We start from the raw sequence: 19147 nt of genomic DNA, 5'->3' as shown, positions 1-19147 counted from the left end.
CGATGCATGGAGTTCATTGCCCCTACCAACAAGTTTACATCGAAGGGAACATTTTCCAATCGTGACAACAAGAAATTTCATAAGAAGGAGGACAAAGCTAAGGGTAAGTCTACTTTTCCGTTTGACCCTAAGACTCTTAATGATTTAAGGAAGAGGAAACTATGCTTCTATTGTAAGGGGTCATATGATATTAACCATGACTGCCCTATGAAGCCTAAGGGGAAGTCAAATCGTGCAATGTGGGCACTAATTGAAGATTTTGATTCTGACTAGCAATCTAAAATTAATGATTTAGAATCAAAAAAATCAGAACATGAAGAATTAGAGGAAGAAGTGAAGCTTAAAGAGGCTCGTCTCACAAGTATTCAGCGAGAAGGGTCTTTTAGGATGTGAGGGATTCTTGCTGATAAAAAAATTACTAACCTTCTTGATACAAGTGCGACACAGAATTTCATTGATGCTAGGCTTGTTGAGAGGCGTGGTATACACACTAAGGAGTTTGAGTGAATTCGAGTTAAGGTTGCTGATGGTTACACTCTTAGATGTGACAAGATGATTTCAAATTTGCCCATGTGCTTGAATGATTATGAGTTCAAGACAGATTTTTATGTGGTGAACATGGGAGACACAGATATGGTTATGGGACTGACATGGTTACATGACATAGGAATATTCACCCTCAACCTTCATGAGATGGAAATGAGATTTGAGATGGATGGAAGAACTCATGTGTTGAAAGCACTCGATGACACCAGTTGCAAGACTATTTCTTTCAGGAAAATGGAACGTCTCTTGCGTCATGACATCGTTGAGTGGGCAACAGGTTGTGTTTTGAAGCCAACACAGGAAGAGCAGCAAAAACTTGTTTATCCTCCTGATATACAAGAGTTGAGGATCAAGCATGATAAGGTCTTTAGCGAGATTCCACCCGGTAGACCTCCAGATAGAGGAATAGAGCACATCATCAAATTGGAGAAGGGTGCTAAGCTCATGATAGTCACTCCCTACAAGCACCCTAAGCGGCTCAAAGATGAGATAGAAAAAACTATCAAGGAGTTGCTAGCTATGGGGCATATTAGACCAAGTAATTCACCTTTTGCTTCATCAGTTGGTACTCTAAGGATGTGTATTGATTATAGAATGCTTAACAAGAGAACAATCAAGAATAGATATCCCATTCCAAGGATTGATGAGTTCATTGATGAATTGCATGGTGCCAAGTACTTCTCCAAAATTGATCTGAGATCGGATTACCACCAAATTTGTGTTAGGGAAGAAGATATTGAGAAGACAGCTTTTTGTTGCCACTGTGGACATTTTGAGTTTGTGGTTATGCCATTTGGGCTAACCAATGCCCCTGCTACATTCCAGCCTACTATGAATAGGGTATTTCATTCACAGTTGAGGCGATTTGTGTTAGTCTTCTTTGATGATATCTTGGTTTATAGCAGGACATGGGAAGAGCATCTTAAACATCTTGACATAGTTTTGGGTATTCTTGGTAACAAATCTCTATATGCCAAGGAATCTAAATGTGACTTGGGCATGACAGAATTATTATATTTGGGTCACATCATTAGTGCAGAAGGAGTTCGGATGGATCCGGATAAGGTTCATCCGGATAAGGTCAAGGCAATTGTTGAGTGGCCTACTCCAACGAATCTGACACAACTTAGAGGATTTTTGGGCTCATGTGGATTCTATTGCAGATTTGTCAATGGGTATTCTCGCCATGCAGCACCACTTACAAATTTGACCAAGAAAGGGGCTTTTGTTTGGACTCGTGAGGCACAGGAATGCTTTGAGATGTTCAAACGACTTATGACTACTTGCCTAGTGCTTGCATTGCCTGATCTCACTAAATCCTTTGAGTTGCAGTGTGACACTTCAGATGAGGGGATTGGAGCTATCCTTATGCAAGACAAACATCCAATTGCATATGAGAGCACGAAGTTGAGAGGTCTTGAGAGAAGCTACAATATTTATGACAAGGAAATGTTGGCCATTATGCATGCATTGGCCAAGTTCAAGCAATACTTAGTGGGCAGTAAGTTCGTTGTAAAAACATACCATAATAGCTTGAGACATTTCCTTGGGCAGCGGGATCTTAATGACCATCAGCAAAAGTGGGTGAGCAAGTTGCAATCTTATGACTTTGACATTTCTTTTGTCAAAGGTTCACAGAATATAGTCATTAATGCCTTGTCTCGTCGAACACATTTGAGCTCTATGGCTGAGGTTTCAGAGGATTGGAGTCATTTGATTGTGGCAAAATATGCTAAGAATTCTTAGGCTTCAAGTATTATTGATGGGCCACTGCAGGATGATAGGTACATGGTGGTGAATGATCTTATCATTTACAAGGGGAGGATCTTCTTGACTCCAAGATCAGAAGTAAAGAACATAGTATTGAGGTTCTTTCATGATTCACCATTGACAGACCATCCCGAGTATTTCAAAACCTATCGACGAGTTCGGGAGAGGTTCACTTGGAAGGGACTAAAATCTGATGTTCTACAATATGTTAGGAAGTGTGTTGTTTGTCAGCAGAACAAACAGGACCATACATATCTTGTTAGTTTATTACAGCCACTTCCAATTCCAGACAAGAAGTGGGAATGTATATCCATGGACTTCATCACAAGGTTGCCAAAAGCGCAAGGTAAGGATTGCGTATATGTGGTGGTTGATCGCTTGACCAAGTTTGCACATTTCTTTCCGATCACTATTCATATTCAGCCACACAGGTTGCCAAACTATTTTTTCGTGAGGTGTTTAGATTGCATGGATTACCACGAAACATTGTTAGTGACCGAGACAGTCATTTTATGAGCAATTTCTGGCAGAAGCTTTTTAGATTGTGTGGGACTGAGCTTTCTCCTAGTACTAGTTACCACCCTCAGACAAATGGACAAACGGAGATAGTCAACAAATGGGTGGAAGGGTACCTCAAAAATTATATTGCTGGGCAGCAAAAAGGGTGGGTTAAGTGGATATAACTTTGTGAGTACTGCTATAATACCACTTACCATCTTTCTATTCAGATGACACCATTCATGGCCTTGTATGGTTATGAGGCTCCTAGCGTTCTTGATTTGTTAATGAGTGATAGTAGAGTGCCTAGTGCTGGAGACATGTTACAGGAAAATCAGGATATCATGAAGGCTCTTCGTGAAAACATCCGGAAGGCACAAAACCAGCAAAAACAGTATGCAGATCAGAAGAGAGTGGAATGCTCTTTTGAGGTTGGGGACATGGTGTATTTGATGTTACAGCCCTACAGACAGTCTACTCTCAAGAAGAGTGGTGCAAAGAAGCTCAAGCCACGATACTATAGACCCTTCCGGATCATTAGGCGTGTGGGTGAGGTGTCTTATGAGCTAAAGTTGCCGGCGGACAGCAAAGTGCACAATATTTTCCATGTATCACGCCTCAAGAAGGCATTGGGACATCATGTGGTTCCTTCTGCAGTTCTACCACCCTTAGATGATGAGGGTAAGTTAATTTTGATACAAGAGGCTATATTAGGTTTTAAAGAGAAGCAGTTGAGAAGCCGTGTCATTAGAGAATATTTGATTAAATTGAAGGACCTACCTATTGAGGATGCTACATGGGAGAGTGAAGAGATTCTGCAACATCTAGAGTTGAGATTGCTTGGGGACAAGCAATGTCCAGAGGAGCAGACTGTAATGTCCCCATCTTTTTAGCCTCTCAATGGAGTTCTTAGCCTTTCATTCTTTGAAGGCTAAGTGGAGAAATAAGGTGAAATAATTAAATTAATTTCTTATAAAGTCATTAAATAATTTAAAAATTAAAAGGTGACTTTATATTTAATTAATTTAATTAAAAAGTGACTAAAATAAATATTTAATCATAAGTCACTAAAATAATATTATATTATATGGAAAAGGGAATCTTCTAGAAGCACAACTAATTATTGTTGGAAAGGAGGAAGCTTCTAGAAAAGTGCAATAAAGTAATATTTTATGTTCTTCTAGAAGGGGTGAAGGAATAGAATAAATAGAGGAGAGCCTCATTGTAGGGCATCTAGATTTGATATTGACATTTGCTTGTGCACTTGTAGAGCCAAGGGTTTCTGCAAGACATTTCAGTCATTAAGAACGATAATTCTCTTTGATTGGCAACTTTGAGGCTGTGAAACTATCAGCTGATATTGTTGCATTTGCTGAAGGTGATATTTCAGTCATCTCATTGAAGCTTATTAAGTTTTTGCAGCAATTCATGAAGAAGATACACTTCAGATTTAAGGGTCATTCGATGCCCTCATTTTATCTGCACTTTGGAAGGAGTTAAGCAGCTAATTCGGAGGCATATTAGGAAGTTTATACCATCTACTACAGTTCCATCGCTACAGGAATCGTGAATAGTGTTACCGCTACAGTGCATGACAAATTCTAATCAATTTTAAAGCTGCCTACCAATCTCAGGTTCCCTTCCTTTTATCTTCATGTTTATGCATTATCTGAAAATACATCTACATGGTTCTGTATGGACAGTCTAGTTAGATTGTTGAAGGCATTGTAACCTGGTTTTATATCAGAATTTTTATATCAACAAAATATCAATTTTGAAGTTTGAAATATAATATTAGTTTGCATGCCAACTATTTGACATAATGTCACTTGGCTGTAAGTGTTAATTTGCATTGAATAGATGTCAAATATTGCATCAAGAAAAAAAAAAAGAGTTGCATTTCATGTTAGGTGTAGACTAAGCGGAAGAGAAGTCATTTTTCAGTCATCTTATGATATTAGAAGTCATCTTTCTTATTCTAAAAACAAACTGAAAATAAAATCAGTCATATATCCCTCTGTTGTAGAAGTGTTTGACAGAATTTCTAAAAGCAAATATAGCAAGCTTCAATCAGATTCGAACAAGGATATTACATCCCAGGCCATCTTCTCCAACAATACAAGCAATATATCGTCGCAATGTCACTATACTATACAAGTTCTAAAGGAAAGAAGAATTTCTAAACATGAAAGATGTTAAGTCAATGCAGACTCAAAGAGCTTAGCATGCATTCTACAAAGCTCAAAGTGAATGTAATATGTATACTATCGCCATTAGATATATCAACAATTTACAAACATCAAACAAAATAAAATAAAAATTCTTGCAACATTTTACTTAAAAACAACATTTTTTTTAAGAACACTAAATCCAAACTTATACAGCAAGGCTTTAAAATTGCCCTATGTTTTCCAAGCCATATTACACCCATATTCATACCAATTATGCCCATACATGTATCAAGTGAGGGGGTTGCATATCCTGCAACCTTGCTGTGTATGGATTGACAATTTTTAGTTGGTAGTTATCCTTATTAAAGAGACATTTAAAGATTTCTTGATTTAGGTTGTATGATCAGTTTGCTATGTGAGCAATCAAACTATTATAATGTAGAATTCTAGTTAGCTTTTCTATTATTTATCATGCAAAATTTTATAAAATGCTTATAATTTTTTACGAATGGAATTTGTATGCCTATTTTGCTAATGAACTATTGTTCAAGGTTTTTCAATTTATGATCTAGTGTATGTGATATTTAGGTAAATCAAAATATTTTCCTTGAAAAGTGTAGCCTTTTGTATTGACAATTTCAGTAAAGTATAGTCCTTGTAGGTTCATGTGCACTTCATTTCATATGATTTTCTTAATCTTGTGTGTATCCTTTGTTTATTACACTCCAAACCTCATATTGTACAATTCTTCAATCTTTGCTTTAAGCTAGAAAGAGTGAGTATTTAGTGGATGCTATAGATTGCTTGATTTGTCAAAAGACATAAAAATCTATCCTCTTGAGCAAAAGTGCTTGTGAGCTTTGTGCCCTTTCCAAAGAACTAAAAAGACAGGCAGATAGATAGTTAACTTTTTCTTTCGAAACTCGAGTTCTTGTAAAATGTTAGAAGTTGCATTCTTAGGATCAAGAGATTTTGTTCTATTTTTATCTTACTTGGAGCTTCCCCATCCAATTTAAAGAAAGGTTCATCCTCACACTGCTCTGTTTTGCAATACACTGAAAGATGCAAATTAAAAGGTTAAACTTAAATGTATAATGTTTCGAACTCCTTCAAAATGAATGCCTTGAGAGGATAGCCGGATGAGATAAAGTTGGGGTTCATCAGACCACCAGGCAGTTGAGCTAACAATTTTGCATAAGACCTAGCTTCAATGATGGTTTCATCAAGGTCCTTGGGTCTAAGAATGTCATGTCCCCTCTTTAGCTTTGTATAGCAGTGACATGAGGGTTAGCCTATTATGGAGACTCATAGGCTAGAAGTGGTTATCAGGGACTTAGTCAAGGTTTTGAGCATCCGGATTTGGTATTACAGGCAATATTAGATTAGTTGAGAGCAACTCCTTGATTTTAGGATGCAATTCCTTGATTGTAGGAGATTCCTACTTTTTAGGAGGTTGTAACACTTTCCAGAGTTGAGGTTCTATGAGATCACCCCCTAGTCTCAGTTTCAGGAGATTTGAGTGTGTTCCCTATTTTTTAGGAGTATCTCTAGATTTGAGGGTGAGACTGCCAATTGGCCTAGGTTGTCTGGCATCAATCACAGGTAGGTGGAAAACTCAATTTCATGTTTTGGAGGTGTTTGGGTTGTTCCTTGGCTACTTGGGAAATATTTTAATATATTTAAATGTTCTCCTAAGTTAGCATTTTAATAATTTAAATAAGGCTAAGTGTTTAGCCATTTTGGAGTAATAAGGAATTTTCTGGCTCCATCTGGATCAATTTACCTATGTGTGATAGCTCGTTGGAAAGAGCTTAGTCTCTACTATTTGATTATCACTTACCGGGACCTATTTGATGTTTGGAGCTATTTGGCATTAATAAAGTAATGATTTCTTTCTATTTGGAGGCCTATATTGGGAAAATAATGTTATATTATAAAGTTCAAATGAATTCCACTTTAGGGTTCTTTTAGGGTTTGAATTGCCTTGGAGAGGGGATATAAGGAGAAGGTAACCTAAAGGTGAGCATCTTTTATCATTTTGTCAACCTATTTTGGGCATCATCGCTCTGGAAGAGCATTACTCACCTAGGACACAAACCCTAGTGCTGAGAGTAGATTTGTTGGGACATAACCCTCAACAAGATCAGGTTCAAAGGTTCTTATGCATAAGTTTGATCAAGGCAGAGGATCGATTTCTATTATTGCATTCACACTTTGCAAGCAATTGATTTTTGGAGAAGGCGGCCACTTTGGTTCAACTTGGCGTTTCCTTACAGCAGCTCACGTGAGGAATTCTGGGTTGTTTTATTGCCGCAGACTAGAGTTGTTTTATTGCAACAGCCTAGGCTTTATCACTTGAACTTGTTTGGTTGTAGCTGGTTCCCATCTTCAGCTAGTGCCAACCTCATTTGAAGCACATCTATATTGGTACTATTATGAAATAAATCAAACTCTGCTAGTACAGATTTAGAATCATTTCCAAATTAGTATGTATTGCTGCATATGATTTCTATCACTTCTATTTCATAAGTTACTGTTATTTATTCATTGTAATACCTACATTTTGAAAAATACAAAAAGAAACAACATTCTTCTGCAACTTCTATTTAGCTCTATAAGATCACAAAAAAATCTACAAGAAAATATAATTTATATAATCAAAAATTATAGTAGTAGCAAAGCAAATATCCATTTGGGATATTTCAGTGGTATCAGAGCCAAATCTTGCCAGCCTGTGGATTTGATAACAAATCTATGCATCTAAGTGCTGAGATACACAAATTTTACACACACAAGAGAGCTTAACTTGAGTGAGGTTTTGGAATTGAACAAGGAAATACTATGGCACATGAACAAGGAGGAAATAGAGAGAACACCACTAATGAGGATGAAAGAGAATTGATGAGGACTCCCATCAATACTAAGCCTATAATAGTCCAGACGCTTGAGAGGTTACAGGAAAATTTAGAGCAGATGGAGTTGGATAGACGAAGAGGCAAGCAGGGCCGCAACAGATCTATGTCAGTTGCTAGAAGTCATAGATCCCATGCGTCGGTTGGGAGCTCCCTTCATTCCCAAAGACAAGAACAACTTTATTGGGAAAATAATGTTATATTATAAAGTTCAAATGAATTCCACTTTAAGGTTCTTTTAGGGTTCTAATTGCCTTCGAGAGGGGATATAAGGATAAAGCAACCTAAAGATGAGCATCTTTTATCATTTTGTCAACCTATTTTGGGCACCATTGCTCTAGAAGAGCATTCCTCACCTAGGACGCAAACTCTAGTGCTGAGAGCAGATTTGTTGGGACATAGCCCTCAACAATATCAGATTCGAAGGTTCGTATGCATACAATTTGATCAAGGTAGAGGATCGATTTCTATTGTTGCATTCACACTTTGCAGGCGGTGGATTTTTAGGTAAGGCAACCACTTTGGTTCAGCTTAGCATTTCCTTGCAGCAACTCACATGAGGAATTTTGGGGTGTTTTATTGCAGCAGACTGGAGTTTTTTTATTATAGCAGCCTGGGCTTTATCATTTGAACTTGTTTGGGCTATCACCGGTTCCCATCTTCAACTAGCGTCAACCTTGTTTGAAGTACATCTCTATTTGGACTATTCTGAAATAAACCAGACTCTATTGGTACGGTTTAGAATCATTTCCAGATTAGTATTTATCGTTGCATATGATTTTTTATCACTTCTATTTCATAAGTTACTATTATTTAGTCATGTAATACTTATATTCTGAAAAATACAAAAAGAAACAACATTCTTCTACAACTTTTGTCTAGCTATATAACAAAACAAAAAAATCTACAAAAAAATATAATTTATATAATTAAAAATTATAGCAGCAGCAGAACAAATATCCATTTGGGACATTTCAAAGAACTTCTACATAGCCTTTCAATTCCTCTTATAGTACATTGATAAACAAAGAAGCTTATTGTGTTGTAGAGGTACCTTAATCACATGCATAATCCTCAAAAATTATAACTATAATCATTGGCATAGTTCTATACTCCTAATGTGATTGAAAATTTCCAAAAAACTTCTCATCCACAATCTTTTTAATAAAAATGCCAATAATCAATTGGGTAATTTCCACCAAGTGAATAATTCAGCATATTCACAATCTTGCACATCCAATTGATACAGATACCACAAATTGTGGGCATCCCCTTCGACATGAAGCAAAGCAAACTAGACTTTTGATAAGTTAGATATGGATTGCATTAAATATACACCCATAATTCTGCAGCCATACTTATGGAGGGATTTTCAGCACACTATCCACAAACTTGCAACTTCAATTCTTGGTGTATAGTGTTGTGAACCCATCATAGTGAGTCTTGCCCACAAATGTCATTTCTCATTAGAAATTAAAATTGTACGCTCCATGCAAGTCTTGATTGTTGGCCACATAGGCCCTACGAAGCCTTCTGTTAGGATCATCCTGGAAGTCCCAAGCTTCCTATCTAGCATTTTGAAATACAAGTAGAGATGTATCATGGGGTGGGTTATGCAAGTTTAGGTGAGGGAATGGGCAAGATATGAACTGAAACCGATGGCATCTATCAGATCCACAAGAAATGTTGAAATATCCCAAATTGGACATTTGCTCAATCTTTCCTTAGAATAACATTTAGATCATAAACATATGAAACCGTATCATAAAAAAACCAGCAACATAAACCATAGGAAATAACCCAACTGATATGTATCTGGTTGTTTCCCCAAATTGATATTCAGCACTTGAATATAGGCAGATGTATTACAAAACACAATAGAAAACTAGTAGATTTATCATAAGATATTAACCCATTCTTTCTCATAATAGTATCCAAAATTCAAGCATATCAAATGCATTACAAACCAATAATCTCTCATACAATCTCCTTAAAACATATTATTGCATTATACAACAGCAATACAATAACCAGCATTAAAAATCCAATCCTAAATACAGCTTTACATTCTGATTGGAAAACTTAAGAAAAGAACCTATAAGCACATGCGAGACACTTGATGTGATGTCTCCAAGGACAATGGGTTTGCGTCCACTATCTGCCGACACGAGCGGCTACGTTTTCATACTAGCTGAAAGTTGAAGCTTTCTGAATAACTCTCACAAGAGAGAAAATTGAAACTGAATCATAAAATCAATCATGCCCAAATGAAAGAGTCTCTTCTCCTTTTATCCTCACAGTTGTGACTCTTCGACTTCCCTCCTAATTTTTCGTCTTATCTCTCCCTATCCTTTTTCCCCACTTTATAATATTAAATTGACCTTTTATTTTTCGAGTCCACGCTCTCCAAGTCAATTTTAATATTATACACAATATGCCTTTAATATTTCCAATGTCCCAAAAAAGGGGACATTACAAACATCCCCTCCTTAAAATTGCTTTTCCTCAAGCAATCAATACCAAGATCCCATATGAGTCTACAGCTTGTAGCCCAATCTAAAAACAAATCCGGCCATACTACGAAGCAAGGTGTTGAACTGCAATCCATCCATCAACCAGATCCCTAGGTCCCATGTTAATCCAATTAATGTCACTGCACCTGAGGTCTGTAAAACTCTGAATGTCGTCGTGTCCAATCTCAAACTAAGTAGAACTGTGACCCAACTCTCAACAAGCCATAGATACATATGGCCAACACCTGGATCCCAAACACTGATGGTTAAAAATGTATCCAGAAGTTATGTATATCCCAGTAGGCGATGACGACCCGTCCTAAATAGATGATGTAGGAAACAAACTGCCCAAAAGCTGAAATCAACACCAAGGGCGCATAAAAGATAATAGTGCCATCATCACTCTGAGGAGTCCCTAAATACATAAGAGTCATGAGAAAGAATGAAGTTGACAAAGCATTCCCTATGATCAACACAACTCTTCTTAATCCTCCACCAAGCCCTGTTTAACTGCTGAAATAAGAAATCCATCCAACCCATATATAAGTTAGAATCCAGAACCATGTACCAGTTGTACAAAAGAGGGGCAGCAATAGTCACTTCACCACACCAATCCTGTGACCAAGGTTTGCTGTTAAAAACTGTAGCTTGATCCGAATCTCTGAAGTCAAGGTCATCGAATCTCTGAAGTCAAGGTCATCCTCTTCCTGGAAATCAAGAGGAACTCTCTCCTCTACCTCAAATAGTGGGTTATCGGAAAGCCAAAAGGCAACTACCTCAAACAAAGGGTTGTCTATAAGCTAAATGTGATCTAAAGTTTTGGAACTTGGTCACTTGGGGCAACTATCCAAATCATACATTTACTGAATGCTATCAAGTTCATCAATTACCTCTAGGAAAAATTCCTGTCTCTTTATATCCTCATGTTCACTAAAATGATTTGTGCTCCTAATCTGATTTTGCGCTTCCTAAAGGGAAAACTGAATATCAACCAATGCTTCACGAACATACTTAAGCTCCTTGTTGAGCTCCTTAATCGCATTCCTTTCTTTATTCAATTGGTCAATATAGGATCCAACAACCTTAAAAGTATAATCCCTGTCGGAAAGCAAACATAAATAATCTGATTTCATAGTCTCAAGAGTTATTTTGATTACCTGCAAATCAACAACAAGTCAATCTTCTTCCACTCCCTTTTGAGCCTTCCTGTAAAAATCTTCAACATTTTTGTGAGTGTTGTCATAACATACCAAAGAGGCCACAACCATGTCTTCACTAAGCTTCAATTGGTTCTTTAAGGTATGCATTTCATTATTGTCATGTTAACGTGGTTCATTGTCTTGCAGTGTCTCGATTTGTTCCTCCAATTTCATGTCATGGACATCGGAAATATATGATTCATCACCTCTCTCAAAATCATAGGTATTCTTTCCCTTGTTCTCTTGATTTGTATGCAATGGCTAAAGTGTTGTCATGTTATCATTTGCATATAAGGGCTCATCATACAAGGACCCCGACCTACTATTACCTCGTATGCAACCTATCTCGTTAATCTGCATGTCAAAGCTAACCTCCAATCCACCAATGAAGAAACTTGAACTATGTGTAACAACTTTCGCGTGATCACACAAGAAGGCTGCAAATCAATGGTGGTTGACTGTTTTTCTTTTTCAAGATCCTCTATTAAATGATTTTGGCTTGCAGGAAATTCTTCATAGAAATTTTTGCAAAAGTCTTTTTCAAGGAGATCCTAAACCAAATCAAAGTACTTTCTTTTTGCCATATCTGTCTTATTTTGTTGCTCTAGATGAAGCTCCAAGTAATCGTTGAATAGTAAGTCATTCTAAACTCAGCTAGGAAGTTTTTTATATTCTCTGTAAATGTCGAGTATCTCTGCTCTTATATCAGAATTCTGGGCTGACTGCTCTTGTAGCTTCATAGTACCTTTCCTGATCCTTGTAACTAGATATCCTTCTTAGGAAAATGTCCCAACTATATCAGATTGGTCTTATAAAGATTTGGAGTATATTCGTTGGTTCTTACTTTGCAAGAAATTCATGAAATCAACCATATAATCTTGTCACATTTAACACAACAGACTGCGGATTACTCCAGTAAAAATTTGTGAACCTTAATCCTTTGACAAAGGATTTGAACTCAGCGATTCAGTGAGAAACCATGCCAGTTCTTGGTATAACGAAGCCATACTTCTGTCTTTGATAGACATAACATATCGTATTTTCTTCCACTGCACATTCCACTTCAAAACTAACATGGATTGCCCTGTTGCAAGGCCAAAATTAAACTGATAACACTTGGGCCTATTTTGTATGTCCTTTGATGCCATTTAAAACTAAGAATTCTTTGTTTTGGACTGCTCAACAGGTTGTATAAGCTATCCTGTTTTGTCACCAAGTTGTTTCCACCAGCTATAGTTTTCAAATAGTCCAATACCACTGGAATCTTTACTTCAACTGACTCTATATAAATCAGATCAAGAACACATAATATGAATGTCAAAAGATAGAATTACTTAATTTGGTCACAAGATTGTTACTAATGGGAAATAATTCACCCAAGACTGAAATAGTGATGTACAATTGGGTGTTCGCACGAAAACCGAGTCTGCAGAAGTTCCGCTAATTGTTTCAATTCTCCAAAATTTGGTAAATGGATAAATTTGTTCTCCTTAGTCTTGGAAGATTAACCTTCCAAAATGAAATGTCCCCTCCTGTAGCATAAGGCAATTATGTATTCCAATAATATATAAATGACCCCACAAGATTAATATTTTCTTCGGACATATTACTCATAACAACATTAGTATAATTGCTTAAAGCTTCCCTGCGACTGCAAAATTCCTTACAAATCCTGCCATATGGATTCCTAGAGCCAATATCAATTACGACAATTGATAGACGATTCCCCTGAGATATTCCAATTTGGTTCTGAATGTGTGTTAGCTCCCAAGAAGTTTCCTCTATCTCAAAAAGTCTTTGCGCATGTTCTTTTATGTTGTAGCTGTGTAAGAGCGCAAATGTCCAAGAATATAAGTTTGACCTGATAACCTCAACAATTAGTTTTGAAAACTACAGAATCTTTGTAACTTCGTTGTAATGAAAGATGAAGATGCCTTCCTTCCAAAACATGGACTCGATATGATTTGATCGCTTTAAGCAACCTCCATGCTTAGTAATATAATAGATGACGTCAAACTTGTCTACAACCTCCAATTAATTATTTGGTTATGCTAGACTTTGCCGAAGGAATAATTTTGATTAATGGATGCCGCACATATTCCTTTGTTTTGATATCGGCTTCCACCAATGCAGCTACCATGGCAAAGATTAAGCGTTATTTTGTAACAAAACAACAAATTGTAACGGCAAGCAATTCCCTTCTGCCAGTCATACACTTGTTGTTTGTATTCCCAAAATATAACCTACAATCCCTTCTTCACACACTTATTTCAATGGCAGTTATGATGCACCTAGACTACTCAATGATTCTCTTTGTGTTTTTAGCTTTTTTTTTGGTCTGACTGAAGCTCAACACCCATCTTCTTGATTTGAAATGATAGTTGAATCTGGTGAGTAACTTTTTCCGCCAAGAACCCACACGTTACCTTGCACTCACATCCAACTCAAGTGTTTGCAATCAATAATTTGATACTGCCACGTATTTCCGATTATGGACAAAATCACTTCATTAGAGGGCCTTCTTCTGGAAAATATTTAAGTTGGACATTCATTAATCGAATAGCAGCTTGCTCGATGGGGCCCAATAAACTTCCACTGGAATATTAAATCTTTCACATTTAAATAAATCCCTCGTTCCCGAAAACATGTAGTCGCCCAAAATATAATTATCGTGCTTCTTTTATATTTGCTATGTGCCCTTTAACATAAATCAAGAACCTCTCGACTTGCGTGATGAATAATACTCTATTTTGGGTCTTAAAATTAGATGATATCCTTCATGAGCTATAGGCGGTTGCTATTGGTTGAAGAGATGACATCCTCACTATTGTCGTGAGGGGACCTTCTATTTCATTGTGAGTCGCTTACTATCTCTGTTGTGATGTTGTGCTCGAGCCTCATCCTCATCACCGTTCCACAAGTTCTGATCTATAGGAACTCCCGTGCTGGATTTTACTGTCTGCTAAGAACGGTACCGACTGATTCCTTCCAACTCCCCCATAACACTATATTGTGGTCTTTTGCTTGCATATCTGTGTTACACCTATTGTAAGAATTTTGACATTGTGAGAGGCTCGGACAATACAAAGGATGGATTCTCCAACTCTCCTGTCAATTAAGACTCTGAGAATAAAATTTGTAAAGGTGGAAAAGATATATATTTTATTTTTCTTAAGGCGGGTCCCGAATCATATGAAAGGAATTTTAGCCCCAAAAGATTGAAGTTAAAATATTGTGGTTGCGGAAATACATTGCAACGCTATAGTCAAATCTGGGCATTCAATCGAACCATATTTTGGTTGGGAAAGGAGTATTTTTGAGGAGAAAATATTCATTATACTTGTCGTCTTGGAGATAATGTCTTTTGCATCAACCGGACTAGAATTTAATATTTTCTTTCCATTATTGCCAGGGGTCAAAAACACTCGTACTTCAATGTCTGATAATCTTGAGTATCTTCAGAATTTGCCTCTGATAAATTCTGACAAGGATTTACTATCGATTTCCAATAAACACACAAGCTAGCAGAAAACACGATTCTAATATAACTTCACAGGCTAGTAGGAGGACCAACTCTGATACCATTGAAATATCCCAAACCGGATATTTGCTCGATCTTTCCTTAGAATAACATTTAGATCATAAACATATGAAACCGTATCATAAATAAATCAGCAACGTAAACCATAGGAAATAACCCAACTAATATTTATCTGGTTGTTTCCCCAAACTGATATTCAGCACTTGAATATAGTCAGATGTATTACGAAACACAATAGAAAACCAGTAGATTTACAATAAGACATAACCCATTCTTTCTCATAATAGTATTCGAGATTCAAGCATATAAAATGCGTTACAAACCAACAATATTAAACCAGTAAACTCTCATACAATCTCCTTAAAACATGTTATTGCATCATACAACAGCAATACAATAACCAGCATTAAAAATCCAATCCTAAATATAGCTTTACAGTCAGATTGGAAAACTTAAGAAAAAAAACCTGTAAGCACATGCGAGACACCTGATGTGACGTCTCCAAGGGCAATGGGTTTGCATCCATTGTTTATCGGCACGAGAGGCTACGTCCTCATACTAGCTGAAAGCTGAAGCTTTCTGAATAACTCTCACAAGAGAGAAATAAAACTAAATCATAAAATCAAGCATGCCCAAATGAAAGAGTCTCTTCTCCTTTTATCCTCACAGCTGTGACTCTTTGACTTCCCTCATGGCTTTTTGTCTTATCTCTCCTTGTCCTTTTTGCCCACTTTATAATATTAAATTGACCTTTTATATTTTGGGTCTATGTTGTCCAAGTCAATTTTAATATTATACATAATATGCCTTTAATATTTCCAATGTCCCAAAAAAGGGGACATTACAAATGTGACTCTATAATATGAACTGAAACCAATGGCACGTATCAGATCCACAAGAAATGTGACTCTGTAATGGAAATAATTTTTAAGAGGGGATGAACAAGATATGGGCTGCAAGTGCAACCTATGACACCTCCCTACACTCTCTACCATTGGTTGTACACTCTCACCAAATAGTCATCATCACTTTGCTTGCCCTTGATCTTCTCCATTGTGCTGATCAAAAAATTCATGTTGGCAGGATTCGTGCTCTGATACCGTTGTCATGAACCCAAACCTGAGAATGTCAACCACAACCAATAGATAGATATGGATCAAATATAGATCTAAAATATAAATCGGCACATATATTGATGAAAGTACTTGTATAAACAAGAGATGTAAAACCTATTCTAGTATCACCATTAACATAAAACAACCCAGGTTCTTTGGTGAGCCACCCTCATGGAGAAGCCACCAACTTCTTCCTTACAATGCCAGGAAATACCTTCTTCGCCACAAAAGACCCTTCAAAAAGGTTTATATAGCTCCTCCTAATGTAGAAGGGTAGGAAATAGGTAGTAATCCTCCTTGACAGAGTAGTCACCTGTAAGCTATGAAAGACTGATCAATCATCCTCAATCTATTTACTAAATGTTCTGCAATAAATCCTAACTACACTTCTTGATCCTAACTAGGTCTAATTGTCATTTATTTAAGAACTCCCAACAGCGTGCTAACTGTCCCTTTCTTTTAGGAAGTCAATCCATTTATTTGTCTATGAGCAAAGATCCAAACTGAACCATTAATTTGGTGCATAGTTAAGCTGATTCAGTCTTGACTGGTTATTAATAAATTAAATACATAATGCGAAAGCAACCAAAACTGTTGTGGTACTAGAAATTTGGAAAAAATATAGTTCCGTGGATGAAATAATTCACCTAAGCTGTTCAAAAGAATTTGCAACCTACTCAAAAGCAAATTTAGAATAACGTGAGAAACTAAGTAACAAAAACAGTTATAAGGAATTTGAACAAGATTCTGAAGAATAGACCGAACTCAAGAGAAGGTTTAAGAAAATATATCTTCCAGACTCAAGCCATCTAGATAACGAGGCTCGCATTGCTGACTTATAATAAGATGCAAAGCATGTAACGTGGTCTTCTGACCCTCTATTGTTCGAAGAAAATGTTCAAGTACACATCTTGAGAAAAAATATTTTTGATCTGAAAGGCCTTTCCAAAATTCGTGTTCTCACATTCAGGTTGACGTTTAACTGCGAGATACTTTTTTTATCTTGTTATAATCATAAACAACTAAAACATTGGTGTTACGATAATCGTCTTCCTATCAAAATCATCCTTCTTTTTGTAGCTATCAAGGAGAGTCTCTAATGTTGAATGGCACTGGGTATTCAAAGATTTTTAATTTTCATATACTGATACAAGATCCTGCATCTGATTCCACCGTTTAATGTTCTTAATTCCGACATTAAAGTCTCCTTTAATGTTCTTAATTCCGACATTAAAGACTCCTTAATTCCGACATTAAAGTCTCCTTCAAAATCATCCTTCTTTTTGTAGCTATCAAGGAGAGTCTCTAATGTTGAATGGCACTGAGTATTCAAAGATTTTTAATTTTCATATACTGATACAAGATCCTGCATCTGATTCCACCGTTTAATGTTCTTAATTCCGACATTAAAGTCTCCTTCAAGACCCCTCTTCAGGAAAAATACAAGATATATGAATAGTTCTCTTTCCAAATAACAACAACAACCCCAGTGTTGGCAATGCATGTTTACTATACCAAAATGCTTCACTGATTGTGTAGATTTTGAATTTGCTGACTTCTAATATTTGCAAATGAGTATATAGAAAGGTTTAACCTTTTTTGCCCGCTCTTGTCCAATGACGTACGTGTCCAGGCCCTTACAGATTTGTCTGGGAGTTGGCAAGTCTTTGCCAAGTTTAAAACCGCCCCAAGCATCTGTAGGGGATGATTCGCCCCCTCCCTTTCCTCCACCTCCTCCACCTCCTTCGCGAGAAGCAGAGGCTGCTTGAAGAGAAGCAGCAGGCGGTACGGCTAAACCAGGGGGCTGCCAGTGCTCCGGAGGCTCCCCCTGTGACTGCGACCTCAATCTCTCCCACAAACAAAGCTGCAAATCGCCTATCCTACCTCTTCTCTTCTTCTCGTTTTCGTCACCATCACCCTCAGACTCAACTGCCTTGTCATTCGGCGAAGTCATTTGAATGAAATTTCCGTAGAGGGGCGCCAAATCGAAGGGCCGAAAATAATAAGCCGTTTTGCAATTCGGACAGAGGTTTACAGCTTCTAGCCCCTTGTAGGTTGGCCATGAAGAAAGCTGCGGAGGATTATGGAGATAAGGCGGAGCAGACAAGTAGATGGTGAGTGGTTTTGCACAGCGGGGGCAATTAGCCGTGGCTTTCACGTGCTTGCTACGCTCCTGGCTTTGTATTTGAACTTGCCACCCTCCCATCATATTCACCCTGGCCTGCCCTTGGCTGAAGCCCATCGCCAACAGCTCGTCATGATGATGGATAAAACTGCTCCCGACACCATTACCGGGCCATAATGCTGGGAATGACGGTGAAACCCTCTCTCCATAACCAGTTCTTGGGAATATATCATTGTGCGAATGCTTTTTCCATTTACCACTTGCACACTTGCTCGCTTCTCCTATTCTAATCCTCTTCGCCCGGAGAAACATTCTAATCCAGCTACTCCGTTGCTCCTCCGATCCAGCTAACAGTAGAGCCTAAGCTTAAGATTCCGCTGGACGCATTTACATGTTAAACACAGTTTATTCGAAATGACCACTGCCTTCTCAAAAAGAGAATTGTATCGAGTGACGAGAGAACGAATTGTCTATCGTAGTTACCAGAGGAGACGTATCGTTTGATTTCTGCCGAGAGAGCTTGGCAACGCCGCCATTTTCTGTGGGGCGTATATTTTTTGTATTTGAAAATATTGTAAGGAAAAATAAACTCTCCTTAATTATTAAATTAGGCTTATTACTAGTTAAGAGGTAGAATAAGTAAATCAATATGTTGGAGGAATTATGTATAAAGGTATAATATTTGTTGTTTATTGTCTTGTTGTAGTCTTTGGATGGGTGATCTTTTGGGAGTCCTTTATTTCACCTTTACTCATGA

General features: G+C 37.3%; 1 protein-coding gene across 2 annotated transcripts in view; it reads right to left on the bottom strand.

Annotated features, from left to right (window-relative positions):
• The window catches only part of LOC149567685 (CLP protease regulatory subunit CLPX1, mitochondrial-like), a 289493-nt gene extending 270551 nt beyond the window's left edge, over window positions 1-18942 (bottom strand). Inside the window, exon 1 of one of the 2 annotated variants that reach the window (XM_089820948.1) lies at window positions 17860-18942. In XM_089820948.1, coding sequence (XP_089677074.1) covers window positions 17860-18702 — 843 coding nt within the window. In that variant the 5' untranslated portion in view covers window positions 18703-18942. The remainder of the gene's footprint in view (window positions 1-17859) is intronic. The other variant, XM_089820947.1, reaches the window with a different exon arrangement.
• Window positions 18943-19147: the final 205 nt, after the last annotated feature.

Source organism: Cupressus sempervirens, chromosome 3 (assembly GCF_028749045.1).
Source record: "Cupressus sempervirens isolate cs-2001-9-10 chromosome 3, ASM2874904v1, whole genome shotgun sequence".
In the NCBI taxonomy this organism is placed as follows: domain Eukaryota; kingdom Viridiplantae; phylum Streptophyta; class Pinopsida; order Cupressales; family Cupressaceae; genus Cupressus; species Cupressus sempervirens.
Note: the sequence above shows the minus strand (reverse complement) of the source record. Positions and strands in the feature narration are given on the sequence as shown.